Source organism: Malaclemys terrapin, chromosome 1 (assembly GCF_027887155.1).
Source record: "Malaclemys terrapin pileata isolate rMalTer1 chromosome 1, rMalTer1.hap1, whole genome shotgun sequence".
NCBI classification, from domain to species: domain Eukaryota; kingdom Metazoa; phylum Chordata; order Testudines; family Emydidae; genus Malaclemys; species Malaclemys terrapin.
Window position 1 is genome coordinate 46,126,836 of NC_071505.1, and position 22,026 is coordinate 46,148,861.

The following is a 22,026-nucleotide window of genomic DNA, read 5'->3' on the forward strand; positions in this document are numbered from 1 at the left end:
AGTTAATCCTGGAACCCACAAGAGGAGAGGCAATTCTTGATTTAGTCGTAAGTGGAGCACAGGATCTGGTCCAAGTGGTGAATATAGCTGGACCGCTTCATAATAATGACCATAATGTAATTAAATTTAACATCCCTGTGGCGTGGAAAACACCACAGCAGCCCACCACAGTAGCATTTAATTTCAGAAAGGGGGAACTACACAAAAATGAGGAATTTAGTTAAACAGAAATTAAAAGGTACAGTGCCAAAAGTGAAATCCCTGCAAGCTGCATGGAAACATTTTAAATACACCATAATAGAGGCTCAACTTAAATGTATACCCCCAAATTCATAAAAATGGTAAGAGAACCAAAAAAAGTGCCACTGTGTCTAAACAACATAGCAAAAGAAGCCGTGAGAGGCAAAAAGGCATCCTTTAAAAAGTGGAAGTTAAATCCTAGTGAGGAAAATAGAAAGGAGCATAAACTCTGGCAGGTGAAGTTGTAAAAATACAATTAGGAAGGCCAAAAAAGAATTTGAAAAACAGCTAGCCAAAGACTCAAAAAGTAATAGCAACATTTTTTTTTTTAAGTACATCAGAAGCAGGAAATCTGCTAAACAACCAGTGAGGCCACTGGACTATCGAGATGCTAAAGGAGCACTCAAAGACGATAATGTCATTGCAGAGAAACTAAATGAATTCTTTGCACCGGTCTTCATGGCTGAGGATGTGAGGGAAATTCCCAAACCTGAGCTATTCTTTTTAGGTGATGAATTTGAGGAACTGTCCCAGATTGAGGTGTCATTAGGGGAGGTTTTGGGACAAATTGATAAATTAAACAGCAATAAGTCACTAGGACCAGATGGCATTCACCCAAGAGTTCTGAAGGAACTCAAATGTGCAATTGAAGAACTAGTAACTGTAGTTTGTAAACTATCATTTAAATCAGCGTCTGTACCAAATGACTGGGGGATAGCTAATGTGACACCAATTTTTAAAAAGGGCTCCAGAGGTGATCCCAGCAATTATAGGCCAGTAAGCCTGACTTTAGTACCAGACAAACTGGTTGAAACTATAGTAAAGAACAGAATTGTCAGACACATAGATGAACACGATTTGTTGGGGAACGAGTCAACATGGTTTTTGTAAAGGGAAATCATGCATCACCAATCTACTAGAATTCTTTGAGGGGGTCAACAAGCATGTGGACAAGGGGGATCCAGTGGATATAGTGTACTTAGATTTTCAGAAAGCCTTTGATAAGATCATCCATCAAAAGGCTCTTAAGCAATATAAGCTGTCATGGGATAAGAGGGAAGATCCTCTCATGGATTGGTAACTGATTAAAAGATAGGAAACAAAGGGTAGGAATAAATTGTCAGTTTTCAGAATGGAGACACGTAAATAGTGGTGTCCCCCAGGGGTCTGTACTGAGACCAGTACTATTCAACGTGTTCATAAACAATCTGGGAAAAGGGGTAAACAGGGAGGTGGCAAAATTTGCAGATGATGCAGAACTATTCAAGATAGTTAAGTCCAAAGTAGACTGCGAAGAGCTACAAAGGGATCTCACAAAACTGGATGACGGGACAGCAAAATGACAGATGAAATTCAATGTTGATAAATGCAAAGTAATGCAGATTGGAAAACATAATTTCAACTATACATATAAAATAAGGGGTCTAAATTCGCTGTTACCACTCAAGGGAGATCTTGGAGTCATTGTGGATAGTTCTCTGAAAACATTAACTCAATGTGCAGCAGCAGTCAAAAAAGCTAACAGAAAGTTGGGAATCATTAAGAAATGGATAGATAATAAGACAGTAAATACCATAATGCCTCTATATAAATCCATGGTACACCCACATCTTGAATATTGCATGCAGATGTGGTTGCCCCATCTCGAAAAAGATATATTGGAATTGGAAAAGGTTCAAAAAAGGGCAACAAAAATGATTAGGGGTATAGAACAGCTTCCGTATGAGGAGAGATTAATAAGATTGTGACTTTTCAGCTCTGAAAAGAGACAACTAAGGATGGATATGATAAGTCTATAAAATAATGACTGGTGTGGAGAAAGTAAATAAGGAAGTGTTGTTTACTCCTTCTCATAACACAAGAACTAGGGGCCACCAAATGAAATTAATAGGCAGCAGGTTTAAAACAAACAAAAGGAAGTATTTCTTCACACAATGCACAGTCAACCTGTGGAACTCTTTGCCAGAGGATGTTGTGAAGGCCAAGACTATAACAAGGTTCAAAAAAGAACTAGATAAATTCATGGAGGATAGATCCATCAATGGCTATTAGCCAGGATGGGCAGGGATGGTGTCCCTAACCTCTGTTTGCCAGAAGCTGGGAATAGGTGATGGGGGTGGGTCACTTGATGATTGTCTGTTCTGTTCATTCCTTCTGGGGCCCCTGGCATTGGCCACTGTAGGAAGACAGGATACTGGGCTAGATGGACCTCTGGTCTGAACCAGTATGGTCATTCTTATGTTGTTATGGTTTTTGATCCACCATGCACCATTTTCCCCAAGGACAAGGTTCAGCTTAGGCCACACCCTAAGAGCATCTCAAAGATAGTATCTGATTTTCATATGAATCATGTTCACAAGTATGAGCAAAGGCTGCACACCGTGGATGGGACACAGCCCTTCCATGTTTCTTCCTAGCTTTTTGTTTCATATTCAGAGCATATGAGAGAAGTCAACCAGTTACAACACAGAGACTGTCGAAATGGATCATCAGCTGCAGCACTCTTGTGCTTCCAAAGGGATAGCACTCCCTGGCAGGCTGACTGCACACTCAACTAGAGCACATTCAGCCTCAACAGCATTTGTGGCACACATCCCTATTGTGGACATCTGCAGGGCAACTATGTGGTCTTCAGTTCATACATTCACCAGACATTATGCACTGACTGCTGCATCAAGGGAAGATGCAAATATAGGTCCCACAGTCCCTTTTTCTAATGAGAATCCAAGCCCCATGGTCTGGGATAAGAGCTTGGGAGTCACCTACAGTGTAATGGACATATACAAGCACTAGAAGAAGAAACGGTTACTCAGCGTCTCATAACTGTTGTTCTTTGAGATGTGTTGCATCTGTCCACTATACCACCTGTCCTCTTCCCCCGGTGCATCGGAGACTACCATTAGCTTCTGGTGCAAAGAAACTGAAGGAGAGGCGAAGCTCCTCCCGTATTTTTCCCTTGGTTTGGAGCTTGAGGCGCTCAAGTGTGGGCAGGGCCGTTAGGGGTTCTGCTAGGGAAGTGTTTTTCAAACTGGGGGTTATGACCCAAAAGGGGGTTGCAATGCTATGGGGGGGGAGGGGTCACTGTATTACCATCCTAAATTCCAGGCTGCCTTGAGAGCTGGCAGCTGGAGAGCGGTGGGTGCTGTTCAGGTGCCCATCTCTGAGGGCAGCGCTGCCGCCAGCAGCAGCCCTTAGAAGTAAGGGTGGTGTGTGTGTGTGTGGGGGGGGGGAATCACAGTGTGAAATATTTTCAAAGGGGGGCCCATCAAAAAAAGTTAGAGAACCCTTGCACTGGGGAAAACACTCTAGCACTGGTGTACGGGACATGCTCGCACCTACAATTGCAATGGACATATGCAACACATCTCAATGAACAACAGTTACAAGAAGGTAACTTATTAGTTTTTTTTATCAGCTTTACTTGGTAACATTTAAGATTATTAAATCTGGTTCTAAGACAGTGCTCCAGTGTTTGGGTTGCAAACACTGCAGAAGAATGTTTGTTTAAAAAAAAAATTCTGCTGTAATGTTTTAATGAATGATGAAAGCATTTCTGATAGTTTTAGTTTTTTATAAAAGGCTGATAGTATGCAATCTAAATGTTGGACCAAGTTTATAACCTCACTACATCCCTTTAATCCATTCCACCATCCCTCTTGTTGATCCAGCCTGTCACCTTTAACTGTTCTCCTTCCTTACCAGACATATTCAGGCTGTGTACAATTCCTGCAGCTACTTCCTCCTTAACATTTTGAAGATTCATCCTTTCATTGCTGTAGAGACAGCCAAAACTTTCATCCAGGCTGGCATCATCCTCCCATCCTGATTACTGTAACCACCTCTTCTTTGGCCTCCCAAACACCATGTCCCTTGAATCCATTAACACAGTTGCTAAGATTGTAATTCTTGTCTATCACTTAGAGCAGGGGTCTCAAACATGCAGCCCGTGGAGCTCTTCCCTGCGGCCCGCCAAGCTACCTGTGCACCCCCCCGTTACTTCCTGTCTCCGTCAAACTCACCTCACCCCCCCCCCCGAGTTATTTTATGAGGCAGCTAAGCTCCCCGGGTGCTGCTCCCCAATGTTTGGGGTAGAGTCTCTCCCCCAGCCCTGCCTGCCACCCCCACACACCTCCCCCGAGTGTCCCCTGGCCTCACTTGCTGCCCCCTCACCACCCGGAGCCTGCAGCTCATGCTGACTCAGCTCCGCTCTGCCAGCTTCCGGCATCACCTGCTGCCACAGGGTCCTAGTGCCCCGCTACACTAAGGCCAGGGCACTGCCCTTCCCCTGCCCTTTTGCTCTAGTCCTGAGCCTCTCCAATGCCCCAAACCCCTCATCCCTAGCTCCACAGCCCTCACCCCTGCACCTATCCCCAAACTCCACACCAGAGCCTGCACCCCCACCCCCTGCCCCAGCCCGGAGCCTGCACCCAGCACCCAAACTCCATCCCAGAGCCTGCACCCCTCCACCCATCCTGCACCCCACACCCTGTGCCCCAGCCTGGAGCCTGCACCCAGCATCCAAACTCCATCCTAGAGTCTGCACCCCAGACCCCCCCTCCCCCATCCAAACTCCCTCCCAGAGCAGGTGGGGGCGGAGTTTGGGGGGGGCAGCTTCTGGGCACCACCAAAATTTCTACAAACCTGCCACCCCTGGAAGAGGCAGAGCAGGGGTGGAGTGGTGGCGCAGCCCAGTGCAGTGGGGGGGGGGCGCTTTACTGAGTGTATATATTTTATTAAAACCACTTGGAGGAGGAGGTGGAGAAGAGATGGGGCGGGGCCTCATGGAAGGGGTGGAGTGGGGGGCGGGGCCAGGGGTTCAAGGGGGGGTGTCAGTGATGTGGCCCTCGGGCCAATGCACTAGTCCTCATGTGGCCCTTGTGGTCATTTGACTTAGAGCATATTAGGCACCTCTTTGAATCCTTCCAATAACTCCTCCTGTTCCACTGCATCAAGTTCAGCTTCTTGTCTTCACCTTGTAAGACTCTTCACACAACTTTCCCTCTCAGGGTAAGATTAAAGCAATCCAGGGTGCTAGTCAACCACAGCATGGGGCTCCCGTGGCCCAGCCCTCTCCCTACTGTTCCAGAGAGGTAGTGGCCAGGGCATCCCCTTCTCCCAGGAAGGCCAACAGTACTCATTGGGAGTAGCTGAAAGATGGGAGTGGCAGCAGGTGTCCCACGTCACTCTTCTCAGACCACAGTGGAGGTGATGTTGGGTTCCCTCACAGCTTTTTTCTTTTGTTACAGCCCCATTGAGATAAATGGGTCAGTTCACACATTTCTTTACAACCATTATGGCTAGAATCTTCATTTTTTAGATGAAAGCTGAGATTCTGATGTAATCAATGGCTCCATGAGTGGAGACCCTAGTTATACAGGCCTGCTGCACCTATAACTTAATCTGAATACCCCTCTTTACTTGTCTTTTCTTGCATTTTATTCTGTCTCTTTCAACTTTACCTGCTCAATCAAAGATTCCAGCCTCCTCTGCCTTCCTGTCAGCTGCACTCTCATGCATCTCCATGTGTACTTTCATGTGTCTCTGACGCATGGAACATGTTCCCTGAACTAATCCATAAAACCCTCTCATCAAGACCCAGCTGTACTGCAGTGCCCTTATGAAATAAGCCAATGAATGACAGTTGGGTAGAGGGACATTTGGGAATATGTCTATTTATAATTGCGAGGGGGGAAAAAAGTGTATACTGTGTACAAATTATATACACAATCATACACAACACAATTGTGTCCTCCTCCATCCTCATGTTGCTTGTCTTTGGTCAGAGATTGTGTGTTTGCACAGCACTTATCACAGTGGGACTCCAGTCTTCAACTGGGCCTGTGAAAGCTACAGCAATTTAAATATTGAATAAAAGTATGTTGTTATGAGAAGGCAAGAGTGTGTATGGCTTTTGTGGACAAATCTTTAGTCATCTGAAAAGCAATCTTTCACAGCTGTTATATTTCATGGATAGGAGATATTTCTACAGTTCTGTTTGACGCTTTAGATGCTGTTTTCTAATGAAAATATTGTAAAGCTTCACAACAAGTTTGTGTTTTCAGTATTTGCTGCCTTGTAGAACTACAAACGTAACTGCTGTGAGCGTAACAGAGAGATTGCCAAATATTTAAAGAGATCGCACTCTGATGTCAGTGGTCAGGAAAAAAACATTCCTTTGTTACTCACACTTGAAGGCTTTTATCAAATAGCTGTCAACTAAAAAGTTTTTGTCAGCTCTTGTAAAATACAGTTTTCCAATCTTGCCAGTTTTAAATAGAACTTTAATATACCTACAATAATTTAGGATTGATGTGATTAATTTAACTAAATTAGTCTATGTTAATATATACATCAATACAACATTTAAATATGGTTTTTAAATGTGCATGTAACTTCACATGGCATTTAAAAAGTCAAATACAGGAATCTTTTATTGTGTTGTCACCTGATGTTTCCACTCATAGGTGTGCAGAATTATTAATTATGTATCAGGCTGACGTTAACCATGCTGCTGAAAGAGGACAGACTCCTTTGTACCTAGCCTGTGGAAATGGAAATAATGAATGTATCAAACTTTTGCTGGAAGCTGGAGCAGATCGAAGTGTAAAAACCAGTGTAAGTTAAAAGAATTTCTAAAATCACAGTGTGAACTGAACAGCTGCAAAAATCAGAATTCCTTGCACTGTAATTTTTAACTCTTTAATGATGTAATACTCAGTGTGTTTTGGAATTAGTAAAAAGCTTTGATTTTAATATTGCTGTGTCTCATTGTAGAATGTTTTCTATTTGTTTAGGTTTCATAGTTTCCATAAAAACGTATAAATCACTTAGCTTTCCTCTTAGCCTCAGTTTCAAAATGCAACATCTTGTATACCGTGTTCCTGTGTAGGATAGCAGAGGTATAATCGATCTGCTTCACTGTCAACTCTCATGGTATGCAGTGTTGTTATAGCCTTACTTCTCCTGGTGGCAGTCATGAATGAGGTAGGGATATGTGGTAGCCCCTGATACCTCTATAGCTCTGGGGCATCTTGTCTAATTGCAGATCAACATTATCCTTGAAGAAAACATTCTTCAGCAAGAATTGTGAAAGAAATTCTTAGACATTTGTTACAAAGGGAGAGTGAGGAGGATAAAACAAAATATATGTATGTGGTGTGGATGGGGAGAGAGTAGGTGAGAGTCTTCAAATTTAAAGGTTAGGCTTTCCCTTATTCACATACTTCAGGGCTATTGCTTAAAAATTTGACATGTACACATAATATTGAGACTTTTTATCACTGAATGTTGTGAGATTTAGACTCTATAGAAATATTGTATGAAAAATATTTTGTATGTGTTGTAGGCTTTGGCTACACTGGCGCTGCAACTTGCTGCGCTCAGGGGTGTGAAAAAACACCCCCCTGAGCGCAGCGCGTACAGCGCTGTAAATTGCCAGTGTAATCAGTGCCTGCAGCTCCCCTCGGAGCCCCGGCAGCGCTGTGAAGTCCCGAGTGTAGCCAAGCCCTTAGTCTTTTAAACACATAGTGCATGTTAATTAGGTTAAAAGGGGCTGATTTTTTTTGTGGAAAGTAACCTGAATTCATTTTGAAATTAGAGGAAAAGAGGACATAGAAAACATTATTGAAAAGATCTTGTCTGGTTGTTAAGTTGACTTTTTATACCAAAACATTACAGAAATTGCCACTTACTGATTGCTTCTTTGTTGTAATATTAAGCCACACTTTATGGAAGGTGGTGCTACAGAAGTGCATCACCCTGAGAAGAAGACCTAGGGAGGTACAATGGATAAAATTTTCAAAAGCACTTAAGTCCCATTGAAATTCAGTCATTGGGACTAAAATGCCTTTGTTACTGAGACACTTCCACATTTTTCCCCAGTGGCTCCAGAGTGCTCCCCACTGCCACAGAAGTCTTGCCACTGCACTACCTTTGGAGAAGGCACAGCATGCTTTTCCCCCACATGGGAACAGACTCCCTATCTGGTGTCAGGAGGCCAGGTCCATGAATCCATCCTTTCCTACCAACTTTGAGGAAGATATCCTAGACAGAGGAAGAATCCTGAATCAGTCTTTGCTGTTAAAGGAGTGTGAGCACTGCCATTGTGCTCTGCTCTGCTGGGTAATACAGGGGGAATGTTCCTTGTACCTTTCTGCCAACTCTCATTGTGGAGTGCTGGCTGCAGATGACCAATAAATGACTTTAAAATTTAGTTTTTGAGGTCAAGATCTGCGAATACATTAAACGGTTTAATTTTTTAAAATTGGAAAACAATCTACTGCAAGACAATTCTCTCACTAGGGCATGCATTTTCTAAGTGGATTTCTTTGAAAGTAAAATCCAAACCATCAAGCATCCCTGAAATTAAAAAAATCTTTCCGTAGAGTAGAAAATGCAGTAGCAAAATGATGAAGGGTAGAACCAAAGGAGGATGGAACTAATATTGCAGTATTGAGTTATATGAATGTGTGTATTGATTTTTCCAAACTAAGGAGATTACAAAACTCAGACCATAGATATATGCTGATAAAGGTGCGGGAAGTAGGGCTGCAGGGGGTGCTGCAGCACCCCCAGATTATGCACCCGGTGTCCTGGCTGCTGGCCCGCGCTCCTGCCACCCTGAGTCCTGGCTGCTGGCCCCCTGCGGCCCGGAGATTCTGCTGCCGGCCTGGAGTCCTGCTTGGCTGCTGTCCCTGGGGGCTCTGCTGCCAGCCCCAGGGTCCCGGCCCCTAGCCGCATGTGAGTTCCCAGCCGCCGGGACCCCAGAGGTTCCGCTATCAGCCCCAGGGTCCTTGCCGCCAGCTCCACACCTGGGGGCTCCGCTGCCAGCCCCAGGGTCCCAGCCACCGGCTTGCATGCAGGGTCCCGCTGTGGTCCCAGGGGCTCCGCTGCTGGTCCCAGGGTCCCAGCTTCCAGCTGCATGCCTGGGGGCTCTGCTGCCTGCCCTAGATTCCCAGTTGCCAGCCAGGGGTCCCGCCCGGCCGCTGGCTCTGTGCCCAGGGGTTCCCCCGCCAGCCCCAGGGTCCCAGCCGCTGGCCCCAGGGTCCTGGCTGTCCACCCTGCATGTAGAGTCCCGGCTGCCAGCCTCATGCCCGGGACTCTGCACCTGCGCATAACTGTGGCCCCAGCCTCCACTGCCTTACTCCTGTCCGCATCCCTGCTCCCGGAGCCAAGGGCGTGCATCTGGCCCCAGCTCTAGGGGGTGGTGAAGGACGCAGATGGGGGCAAGAGGGGTGCATCTCAGTACCCCCACTCCAAAAACTGTTCAAGCACCACTGTGTGCTGATAATCTTTTTGTCACTTACAATGGAAAGAAGCTTGTATGGTCAGCTTAAATGTAGATGTCAGAAAAATTTAGAAGAAAATAAGTAGGAGAGACAAGTTCAGACTGTGGCCTTTAAATTAAGGACATCAAAGGAGAATTAATGATTGAAAATTCTTCCAAGAGTAGCTGCATTGGCTTTGTTGTGCTAATGCAGAGAGAAGCTAAGCTAACATTGTGTATAGCCAGAGAGGAAAAAAGTGCTATATAAAATTGTACAGAATAGTTAATAAAAAAATCTGACAAAGGTCCAGTTACAATGTTACATTAGCTCGCAATTTGCAACCCAAGACATCCCTGGTAGAGGGTTGCTTTGATTCAGTTTGACCTCCACTTGGCATGTTTTTGGTGGACCCTTACGACCTGTGGTGGCTCAATAAATGTCTTTTTCCAAGCAGGTATTATGGGATTGTAACCCACCTTTTTCATTTCACACCAGGCATCTCACACACATACTTATGCATAGAGCACAACAGATGGACTGTCTCATATAGGGTTACCATTCGTCCGGATTTACCCGGACATGTCCTCCTTTTGTGTGCTAAAAATAGCATCCGGGGGGAATTTGTAAAGCACTCACAATGTCCGGGATTTCCCCCTCCCCTGGCAGAGCAGAGCGAGCGGCTGGGAGGGCTGCAGGAAAGTCCCGGGCTGGACTCCGGAGCAGCTTCCTCCTCCCACCCCCCCTCCCTGCATTCTGAGCCGGCCGGCAGCTCCTCCTCCTGCAGCCCGCTCCGGCAGCCCTGTGCAGGGCCAGGGACCGGGTTTTGTGTTGTGCTGGGGAGCTCAGCCATGTGTCCGGCGGGCACAGAGCCCAACACCCTGTTCTGAGCAGCAGGGTAAGGGGGGGCAGGAGAAGGGACAGGGAGGTTCTGGATGGGGCAGTCAAGAAACGGGTGGGGGCTTTTGGAGGGGAGTGGAGAAAGTTTTGGGCAGTCAGGGTACAGGTAGGGGGTAGGGTCCTGGGGGGCAGTTGGGGGGGGTCTTAGGAGGGGGCAGTTAGGGGACAAGGAACAGGGAGTCTTAGGTAGGGGGTGGGGTTCTGGAGGGCAGTTAGGAGCAGGGGTCCCAGGAGGGGGCAGTCAGGGGACAAGGAGCGGGGGGTAGGGGGCTGGGAGTTCTGGGGGGGAGCTGTCAGGGGGCAGGAGTGGGGAGAGGGATCGGAGCAGTCAGGGGACAGGGAGCAGAGGGGTTTAGATGGGTTGGGAGTTCTGGGGGGGCTGTCAGGGGGCAGGAGTGTGGAGAGGGATCGGAGCAGTCAGGGGACAGGGAGCAGAGGGGTTTAGATGGGTTGGGTGTTCTGGGGGGGGCTGTCAGGGGGCAGGGGTGGGGAGAGGGATCGGAGCAGTCAGGGGACAGGGAGCAGAGGGGTTTAGATGGGTTGGGAGTTCTGGGGGGGGCTGTCAGGGGGTGGGGAGTGGTTGGATGGGGCGTGGGAGTCCCAGGGGTCTGTCTGGGGGTGGGGGTGTGGATAAGGGTTGGGGCAGTCAGGGGACAAGAGGCAAGGAGGCTTAGATAGGGAGTGGAGTCCCGGGGGGCAGTTAGGGGCAGGGGTCCCAGGAGGGGGCAGTCAGGGGACAAGGAACGGGGGGAGGGTTGGGGGTTCTGGGGGGGCGGGAAGTGGGAGGGGCAGGGGCGGGGCTAGGGCGGGGCTCCTCCCGTCCTCTTTTTTGCTTGTTGAAATATGGTAACCCTAGTCTCATACAAAACTTTGACATTTGTTTATAGCCAGCCATTGTTGGATGCTTAAAAGCTTTACATGTTTAGCATGTTTGATAGAAAGCAATTAGTAATATAAATTTTGTAACTAACCACTTTTCTCCGTGTGTGGTGGGGTTGTGCTTTTCATTTTTGTCTCTTTAGGATGGCTGGACACCAATTCATGCAGCTGTGGATTCTGGTAATGTTGACAGCCTCAAGCTCCTTATGTACTATGGAGAAACAGACAATGGAAACTTTATGAATGATGCACAGCCTAATTCAGGCTTCTTTGACTTGGAATGCAGAGAAGACAGCTATCCCAGTAAAGCAAGGCCTGTTGTTTCTGCAGATCTTATCAACCATGCTGACAAAGAGGGTTGGACTGCTGCCCATATAGCAGCATCAAAAGGCTTTAAGGTCTCTCTGTCTGTTGTTATAACTATTGTAGCAATTAAATGACTTTTCCATTAATTGTTTGTCTATTTAATATAGACATGTCAAGTTAATGACATCCTTAATTGTAAATGTAACTGTTCATAGTTAAATGAAAATTATCTTAATTTTGCAAATAGTCTCCAACTGTCCATGGAATAGTGGTTTTTCTTTTTTTTTTTTTTTTAGTATCTGTGCTTTACACAGGCTTTTCAATTGGAAATGAGTACGTTAGCTGGAAAAAGTTTTATTATGATTGCAGGGGGAAATCCAATCTGACCTACTCCACCCTGGCTAATTGATGTCAGCAGGGCAGTTTCTTGACACCGATCACTAATGCAACATTTGGCATCAGAAGCTTGACACTACTAACTCTGAATGGTTAATTGAATTTTTTTTTTAATGAGAAGTAGGATTTGTATCAGTTCAAAGCTGAGACTGTTTCTGGAAGAGAGAATGGAACAGAGATGTCATTGAGGGGCATAGGGAAGGATAGTTTTGAGAATAGGGCCTAAGATTTTAAAAATCAACTTTTTGATATTGAGTGCTTAACCTGAGATATTATAAAAGAGGCTTGATTCTCCGAAAAGGCTGAGAACCCACCCTGTGAAAACCCACCACCTCTTTAGGTATATTGGATGGGGCACTGAAAAATGGATGCACTTAAAATTTCTCCACGCTTTTAAAAATCGTGGCCAGATCTGTTTATCATCTGAGTCTGGCTAAGAGGTTGTGACCTTTTTTTTTTTGTTGTTGTTGTTGAGGACCTTGCCACTATTCGCCATACTTTATTACATAGAATATAGAATAGAATATCAGGGTTGGAAGGGACCTCAGGAGGTCATCTAGTCCAACCCCCTGCTCAAAGCAGGACCAATTCCCAACTAAATCATCCCAGCCAGGGCTTTGTCAAGCCTGACCTTAAAAACCTCCAAGGAAGGAGATTCCATCACCTCCCTAGGTAACCCATTACAGTGCTTCACCACCCTCCTTGTGAAAAAGTTTTTCCTAATATCCAACCTAAACCTCTCCCACTGCAACTTGAGACCATTACTCCTTGTTCTGTCATCTGGTACCACTGAGAATAGTCTAGATCCGTCCTCTTTGGAATCCCCTTTCAGGTAGTTGAAAGCAGCTATCAAATCCCCCCTCATTCTTCTCTTCTGCAGACTAAGCAATCCCAGTTCCCTCAGCCTCTCCTCATAAGTCATGTGTTCCAGCCCCCTTATCATTTTAGCTGCCCTCCGCTGGACTCTTTCCAATTTTTCCACATCCTTCTTGTAGTGTGGGGCCCAAAACTGGGCACAGTACTCCAGATGAGTCCTCACCAATAACGAATAGAGGGGAATGATCACATGCCTCGATCTGCTGGCAGTGCCCCTACTTATACAGCCCAAAATGCCGTTAGTCTTCTTGGCAACAAGGGCACACTGTTGACTCATTTCCAGCTTTTTGTCCACTGTAACCCCTAGGTCGTTTTCTGCAGAACTGCTGCCTAGCCATTCGGCCCCTAGTCTGTAGCAGTGCATGGGATTCTTCCATCCTAAGTGCAGGACTCTGCACTTGTCCTTGTTGAACCTCATCAGGTTTCTTTTGGCCCAATCCTCTAATTTGTCTAGATCACTCTGGACCCTATCCCTACCCTCCAGGGTATCTACCACTCCTCCCAGTTTAGTGTCATCTACAAACTTGCTGAGAGTGCAGTCCACACTATCCTACAGATCATTAATGAAGATATTGAACAAAACCAGCCCCAGGACCGATCCTTGGGGCACTCCGCTTGATACTGGTTGCCAACAAGACATGGAGCTGTTGATCACTACCCATTGAGCCCGATGATCTAACCAGCTTTCTATCCACCTTATAGTCCATTCATCCAGCCCATACTTCTTTAACTTGCCGGCAAGAATACTGTGGGAGACCGTATCAAAAGCTTTGCTAAAGTCAAGAAATAACACATCCACTGCTTTCCCCTCATCCACAGACCCAGTTATCTCCTCATAGAAGGCAATTAGGTTAGTCAGGCATGACTTGCCCTTGGTGAATCCATGCCGCCTGTTCCTCATCACTTTCCTCCCCTCTAAGTGCTTCAGAATTGATTCCTTGAAGACCTGCTCCATGATTTTTCCAGGGACTGAGGTGAGGCTGACTGGCCTGTATTTCCCCGGATCCTCCTCCTCCTCTTTTTTAAAGATGGGCACTACATTAGCCTTTTTCCAGTCGTCCAGGACCTCCCCCGATCGCCATGAGCTTTCAAAGATAATGGCAAATGGCTCTGCAATCACATCCGCCAACTCCTTTAGCACCCTCGGATGCAGCACATCCAGCCCCATGGATTTGTGCTCATCCAGGTTTTCTAAATAGTCCTGAACCACTTCTTTCTCCTGAGAATTTAAAGTCTAAGGCAAAACATTTGACACCTGTACTTCAATTCTGTGAGAAACACCTTTTGGAGCTTCATGTTTAGCAATTCTGTTAGTTGCCTTTCTCTGTATATTTGGAAATACATGTGTATGTATTGAATCAGAAGTTTAATGGCTAATTGTAGGGCTGCCTGCTTCCGGCAGCAAACAATTTTTGAGTATTTATCCCAAGTTAATTTAGTTAAACTGCAAATAATACAACTCTTATCTTTCCAGAACTGCCTAGAAATCTTGTGTAGCCATGGTGGACTAGAGGCTGAAAGGAAAGATAAGTGTGATCGAACGCTGCATGATGTTGCCACTGATGACTGCAAACATCTCCTGGAGAACTTGAGTGAGTTACAGTTTGCCAACAGCACTGCACTAAAATATTTAGCAGCCAGGGTCTTGTGGGACACAGAAGAAACATTTAATACAATGTTTGTTTACCCTTAATCTCACCCTGCTCACATTTTTCAACCACCAAGCCAGTTTATTTTTTAAAGAATGCAGATATATTACTCAAAATTCTGCTACAATAAATGACGAAAAACGTCTTGTTAGAAGGTACTGAGTAATCTCTTGTTCTGATTTTTAGTAGTACCTTAAAATGTGTCAACTTTAAAAAATCAAATGAATTGTTCAGTTCTGGAAACAAACCTAATCCTTTGGAATTGGTAAATTAATATTTATTAGTTATTTTTCATCAGAACTTTTACCTTTCTTCCTTTCATTGTTCTTATCTTCCTCTTTTCAGACTCTTTGTTTAAACCTGATGGGGATTTTGCCCAAAATAACCTGTTTGTCATTGGATTTGGAGTAGAAGTGGGTGATTTTTTTTTCCAGACTAATTGTTTATTCACCAAAAAGTGCAGGTTTTTTTGCTGCAAAACTACTAGTGAATTTGATACAAATTTGCCAAATAGTTTTGGCTCAAAACCATTTTTTCATAATTTAGATGCCATTCGAAAATGGGAGGAGCGGGTGGTGCTGGTGCCCTGCTTACAACTTTTTGTCCAGTGGTTAGGGCTCTTAACCGGAATGTGGGAGACCCAGGTTCTAGTGTGGATCTCTCTCATTCTCTCCTGTTGTAACTGTTCCACTATGTATAAACAGAGCCATTGAAGCAAGGACTCGAACTTGGGTCTCCCATGTTGCAGGAGAATGCCTTAACTACCAGGATATAAAGTCATTCTCACTCTCTTTTCCCGGCCCAGGAGCTAGTCATCGTCATTATGGCTGACTGTGAATTGTCACTGGATGAGAGTGCCCAAAGCACTAGGCTAAATGTTACAGGTGGCAGTGGTGACACCATCCCCCACCAGACATTTTGTAAATCTAGACTTTTAAAAATCCCTGAAACAAAATGTTGCAGATTGAATTATATGCTTTCTTCTACCTGAAATGGATTTTTTTTCAAATCACTGACATTTTTTGCCATATTTATATCTGTTTGACCTCAATCAGATTCTTCCCCCCATAACTGATAGTGAACCAGTTCTGTGTTGGAACTATATTGGTCAATATCATCCAGGACCTGGCCATTGAACTATAAGAACAAAACTAAAACAGTCTTGTTACAGCAGAATTGCTCCCCAAACCAGCCAGCATCTCTCCTGTAGCTGCACTTCCTCAGTATTTCAGGGTCATTTGCTGAAATGTATTGTTTTTCCAATGAAGTTGGGGGAGAGTGAGGCTTGCAATTCTAGAGTAATCTTTAATGGTACATATAGCAGGGATGGCCAAACTTACTGGCCCTCTAAGCTGCATAAAACAATCTTCAGAAGTTCGAGAGATGGGGTTTGGCGCTTCAGCCCTGTGGCAAGATGATGGAACTAGGGGTTTCTTCCCTACAAGGGCCAGGGGTGGGGTCTCAGGGCTACAGCCCTGCAAGGCACACTTGCTGGGGCACGGGGCTTTAGCCCTGCTCTCGCTGAAACCCCAAGACCCAGCAGGCGCCTCCTGCAGGGCTGAAGCCCCAAAATCCCTCTCCCTACTGGGCAGAAACTCCTAGCCCCACCATGCCACCAGAGGGCAGAAGTCCCAGCTCCTCCAAACAATCTGGTAGGCAGAGAATGGGGGTGGGGGGTGGGGGGGCTCTGAAAGCTGCAGTTTAACTGTAAGAGAGTCTTGTGCGTCTCATGACTCATGGTTTGGCCACCTCTGGCATATAGTATAAACAGATATTAATCTACAATCTTTTGCTAGTATGGAATTTTGTCCCAGTTCTCAGAGTACAGCAACATCCAAAAATTATTCATCTAATGTGTTATGCTGTGTATGTAACCCACCGCACACACTTTGTTCCTTTATTATTTTTTAACTTTTTTTCTCTGATGACACTCTTAAAATGTTTACACACTTAAAAATAGACAACCCACTGGAATGTCTTTATTTTTCTATGAGAGAAAATGTCCAGAGAGAGAAATCAGTTTCAAAATTTTTGCTTTCCAGACTCCCATTAAAAATGTTTGGCTTGGATATTTTCCCCTGTAACTGCAACTAAATAATTATTAGCTTTTTCTATAATGATAGTAAAATTGCATTGACATACATATGCATAACCACAAATGAAAGCTCCTCCCTGTTAGAAAATGAAATGTTAGAAACCACTAGCCATATGACTAAATCTGTAAGAATTTGAATCTGGAAAGAGGAAATGAAAGATTATTTAAGCTTGTCTTGTAGACCAATAGTGTATTATTGATACTTATAAAATGAAGGTAGTGATGTTGAATGCTTTGTATAATAATCTGTAATTTAATAGTGGTTTTATGACTGTTTTGCATTGTGGTATGGTCCATGCTCTTTCTCCATATTCCCTAATGAATAATAGATGTTATAATACTTGTCTGTCTCCAAGGGCTATTGAGATGTAAAAGTACTTCATATTATTAATCTTATTTACAATAGCTCTTTTATTGTGTTTTTTGTGTGATTTTAACTATCTTAAGTTCTCTAATTTTTTTTTTTTAATAGATGCTCTTAGAGTACCTTTAAGGATTTCAGTCAGTGAAATAGAACTAGCCTACTGTGGTACAGAGGATTGTGACACAGAAAACACAATATGTTCTTTAAATATCCGCAAACAGACATCATGGGATGATTTTTCAAAAGCAGTGAGTCAGGCGGTGACAAACCATTTCCAAGCAATCACCTCTGATGGATGGAGGAGTCTAGAAGACCTGACATTTAATAATGCTGCAGAATCCAACATTGGCCTCAGTGCAAGCAGTATATTATCCATCAAAATAGGTATGAATCATCACTGTTGCTTGAAAGAAAAGCAAAACCTTTTTCCTGTTTGTGGGGTGCATGATATGTTGTTAATTCCTTAGTTAAGTATATTTAAAATTACTTGTGGCAGCTTCTGGGCTAGGTCAGGTCATCATGATTGCATTCATTACACAAAAAAACTCATTTGCATTAAGACACTTTTATGCCTTAAGTATTACTTACCCAATAAAATAAAATTGGATGAAAATATTTGATGAGGTTTCTTGATATGTTGCTTTAAACCTTAGAGACTAAGGAAATTCTCTTTTGGGAAAGGAGGAGCCCATCCTAAAACAAAATGAAGCCAGCTCGCTGGCATGTAAAATTAAAAAGGTCATAGAGGAGTTTTTAAACTACATGTTGAGGAAAAGCTGACAGGTGTGGAGGAGCAGACAATTCTGACAGACACATCCATTAGGGGGGGATTCATTCAAGGGGATACTCTATATCCTAGTAAAGAGGAGAGGATAGAAGCTGACAGATTACAGGTAGGAACTAAAGAGAAACAGTCAAATGAAAGAGTCCCGTTCAATTACATCACATGGCAGACAACTAAATATTGACAAATTTTATGAGTGCTTGTATGCAAATGCAAGAAGTCTAAATACTAAGATACTGAGTGCCTGGTATTAAATGAGAATATTGACATAATAGGTATCACAGAAACTTGTTGGAATGATGATGATCAATGGGGCACAGTAATTCCAGAGTACAAAATATATGAGAATGACAATAGGTCTCACTAGTGGAGAAATGACATTATATGTGAAAGAAAGCATAGCGTCAAATAGCGTAAAAATCTAAATTAAACATTACCATAAAATCTCTATGGATTCCATGCTTGAATAGTAAGATATAGCAGTAGGAAAATACTACCAACCACCTGCCCAGGATGATGACAGTGATTGTGAAATGCTCCAGGAGATTAGAGAGGCTGCAAAAACAGAAAACCAAATAATTATCGGGGATTTCAACTATCCCTTACTAACTGGGAACATGTCACCTCAAGATGGGATGCAGAAAGAAAACTTCTAGACACCATTAATGGCAGCTTCTTAGAACAGCTAGTCCTGGAACCCACAAGGGGAGAGGCAATTCTTGATTTAGCCCTAAGTGGCACACAGGATCTGGTCCAAGAGGTGAAGATAGCTGAACCAATTGGTGATAGCAACCATAATGTAATTACCGTATATACTCATTCATAAGTCGAATATTTTTGGTAAAAAAGTGATGCATCAAAGAGCGGGGATCGGCTTATAAACGGGTCTACACCAAAATTTGATGATTTTAAACTCTATGGAATCATTTAATTGAATATCTAATACATTGTCGTTTTGTTTACCTGGAGCGTCTGCAGGCATGGAGCCCCTCAGCTCCCTGTGGCTGCGGTTCGCCGTTCCCAGCCAATGGGAGCTGCAGGAAGTGGCGCCACAGACCTGACATTTAATAATGCTGCAGACGCTCCAAGTAAACAAAATGTTCCGACCCAGCAGCGGCTTACCCTGATGGGCTGGGAGCCAAAGTTTTCCAACCCCTGAAATATAGGGTCGGTTTATGAAAGGGTCATACAGTTTTTGCTATCTTTACCTATCCCTTTTGCGGGGGTCGGCTTATAAACGAACAAGTTAATGAATGAGTATATATGGTAAATTTAAAATCCTTGTAAGGAGAAAATACCATAGAAATCCACCATAGTAACATTTAACTTCAAAAAGGGGAACTATGTAAAAATAAGAAGGGTAGTTAAACGGAAATTAAAAGGAACAGTTACAAGAGTGAAATGCCTGCAAGCTGTATGGCACCTTTTTAGAAAACACAATAATAAAGGCTCAAATGATATATATACCTCAAATATATTTTAAAAAAACCCCAAACAGTAAGAGGACCAGAAAAATGCCACCATGGTTAAACAATAGAGTACAAAAGATTGTTAGAGACAAGACGTCACTTAAAAATTGCAAGTCAAATCCTACTAAGGAAGATAGAAAAGAACATAGCCTCTGGCAGGTCATATGTGAAAGTATAACAAGGCAGGTCAAAAAAAATTGATGAGCAATTAGCAAAAGACACAAAAATCAGAAGCAAAAAAAATTTAAAGTCCATCCGAACCAGGAAGCCTGCCAAACAATCAGTGTGTCCACTGGATGATTGAGGTGCTAAAAGAAGCTTTCAAAGAAGATAAGGGCATTGCAGAGAAGCTAAATAAATTCTTTGCATTGGTCTTCACTTCAGAGGACATGAGGGAGATTCCCACATCTGAGCCATTCTTTTTAGGTGACAAATCAGAGCTGATTGAGATGTTAAGAGGAGGTTTTGGAACAAATCGCTAAATTAAACAGCAATAAGTCACCAGAACCAGATGGGGTTCACCTAAGATTTCTGAAGGAACTCAAATATGAAATTGCAAAACTGTGATATGTAACCTATTGCTTAAATCAGCCTCTGTACCATATGACTGGCAGATAGCTAATATAACACCAATGTTTTTAAAACATTAAAGAGTCTATCCTGGCAATTACAGGCCAGTAAACCTGACTTCGGTACCGGACAAATTGGTTGAAACTATAATCAACAGAATTATCAGACATACAGATGAACACGATTTGTTGAGGAAGGGTCAACTTGGGGAAGTTTAGCTTTTCTAACAGGAAATCATGCCTCACCAATCGATTTAAATTCTTTGAGTGGGTCAATAAACATGGACAAGGATGATCCAGTGGATATAAAGTGTACTTGCACTTTCAGAAATTCTTTGACAAGGTTCCTCACCAAGGCTCTTAAACAAAGTAAGTAGTCATGGGATAAGAGGGAAGGTCCTCTCATGGATCAGTAACTGGTTAAAAGATAGGGTAGGAATAAATGGTCAGTTTTCCAAATGGAGAGAAGTAAATAGTGGGGTCCTCCAAAGATCTGTATTGGGACCAGTGATGTTTATAAATGATCAGGAAAAAGAGGTAAAGCATGAGATGGCAAAGTTTGCAGATGATACAAAAGGACTCAAGATAGTTAAGTCCAAAGCTGACAGCGAAGAGTTACAAAGGGATATCACAAAACTGATGGCACTTGAAATTCAGTGTTGATAAATGCAAAGTACTGCACATTGGAAAACATAATCTCAACTCCACATATAAAATGATGGGATCTAAATTAGCTGTTACCACTCAAGAAGAATATCTTAGAGTCATCGTGGACAGTTCTCTGAAAACATCTTTTCAATGTGCAGTAGTCAAAAAAGCTAACAATGTTAGGAACCATTAGGAAAGGGATAGCTAATAAGGACAATAAATGCCATAGTGCCACTGTATAAATCCATGGTACACCCACAACTTGAATAAAGCATGCAGGTCTGGTTGCCCTATCTGAAAAATTATATATTAGAATTAGAAAAGACACAGAGAAGGGCAACAAAAATGATTAGGGGCATGGAACAGATCCCATATAAGGAGAGATTTAAAAGACTGGGACTGTTTGACTTGGAAAAGCGATGACTAAGGAGGTCTATAAAATCATAAATAATGTGGAGAAAGTGAATAAAGAAGTCCAATTTACCCCTTCACATAACACAAGAACCAGGGGTCTACAGTTGAAATTAATAGGAAGCAAGTTTAAAACAAACATAAGGAAGTACTTCTTCACACAACGCACAGTCAGCCTATGGAATTCATTGCCAGGAGATGATGTGAAAGCCAAAAGTAAAAAGGGGTTCAAAAGAGAATTAGGGTACATCTACACTACAGCGGGGAGTCGATTTAAGATACGCAAATTCAGCTACGTGAATAGCGTAGCTGAATTCGACGTATTGCAGCCGACTTACCGCGTTGTGAGGACGGCGGCAAAATCGACTTCTGCCGCTTTTTGTCGGCGGCGCTTACTACCACCTCCGCTGGTGGAGATAGAGCGCCGATTTGGGGATCGATTGTCGCGTCCCAACGGGACGCGATAAATCGATCCCCGAGAGGTAGATATCTACCCGCCGATTCAGGCGGGTAGTATAGACCAGACCTTAGATAAGTTCATGGAGGATAGGTCCATCTATGGCTATTAGTCAAGATGGTCAGGTATGCAACTCCATGCTCTGGATGTCCCTAAACCTCTGACTGCCAGAAGCTGGGATTGACAACAGGGGATGGACCACTCAATAAATTCTGTTCTGTTCATTTCCTCTGAAGCATCTGGCACTGCCCGCTGTCAGAACACAGGATACTAGACTAGATGGACCATTGTTCTGACCCAGTATGGCCATTCTTATGTTCTTATGAACTGCCTTAAGATCCTATCCAATAAACCTTAGAACATGCCTACATGAAAGCATTCTTTAACTCTGGCTGTGTGGGTGGTTTAGTGGATTAAGGCACTTTTATATCTTCTTTGGGGCCCAGGTTTCAAGTCTGCCCTGAGATCCTAAGTCAATAAGAGTTGTGTTGTCTCAGTCTAGCCCTCAAAAAGAAGGGATCAGCATTACACCTTAAAAAAACAAAACCTCTTCTATAAAATCCTGTGCTTGGGTTTTTGTAATGAATCCTGACTGATACTTACATGTATAGGCAAAAGAGAACTCCCATTTTATTTCAGTGAAAGCTCTACTTAGGAATTGATCAGGAAAATTAACAGATTGTTATTCCAGTATGATACTTCCAGCTTAGAGTAATCATG

General features: G+C 43.6%; 1 protein-coding gene across 1 annotated transcript in view; it reads left to right on the plus strand.

Moving 5' to 3' along the window:
• CTTNBP2 (cortactin binding protein 2) overlaps positions 1 to 22,026 on the plus strand; it is a 193,730-nt gene that overhangs the window by 108,724 nt on the left and 62,980 nt on the right. The window contains 4 exon segments of the mRNA XM_054023582.1: positions 6,705 to 6,855; positions 11,426 to 11,680; positions 14,335 to 14,452; positions 17,077 to 17,352. Of these exon segments, the coding sequence (XP_053879557.1) occupies positions 6,705 to 6,855; positions 11,426 to 11,680; positions 14,335 to 14,452; positions 17,077 to 17,352 (800 nt within the window).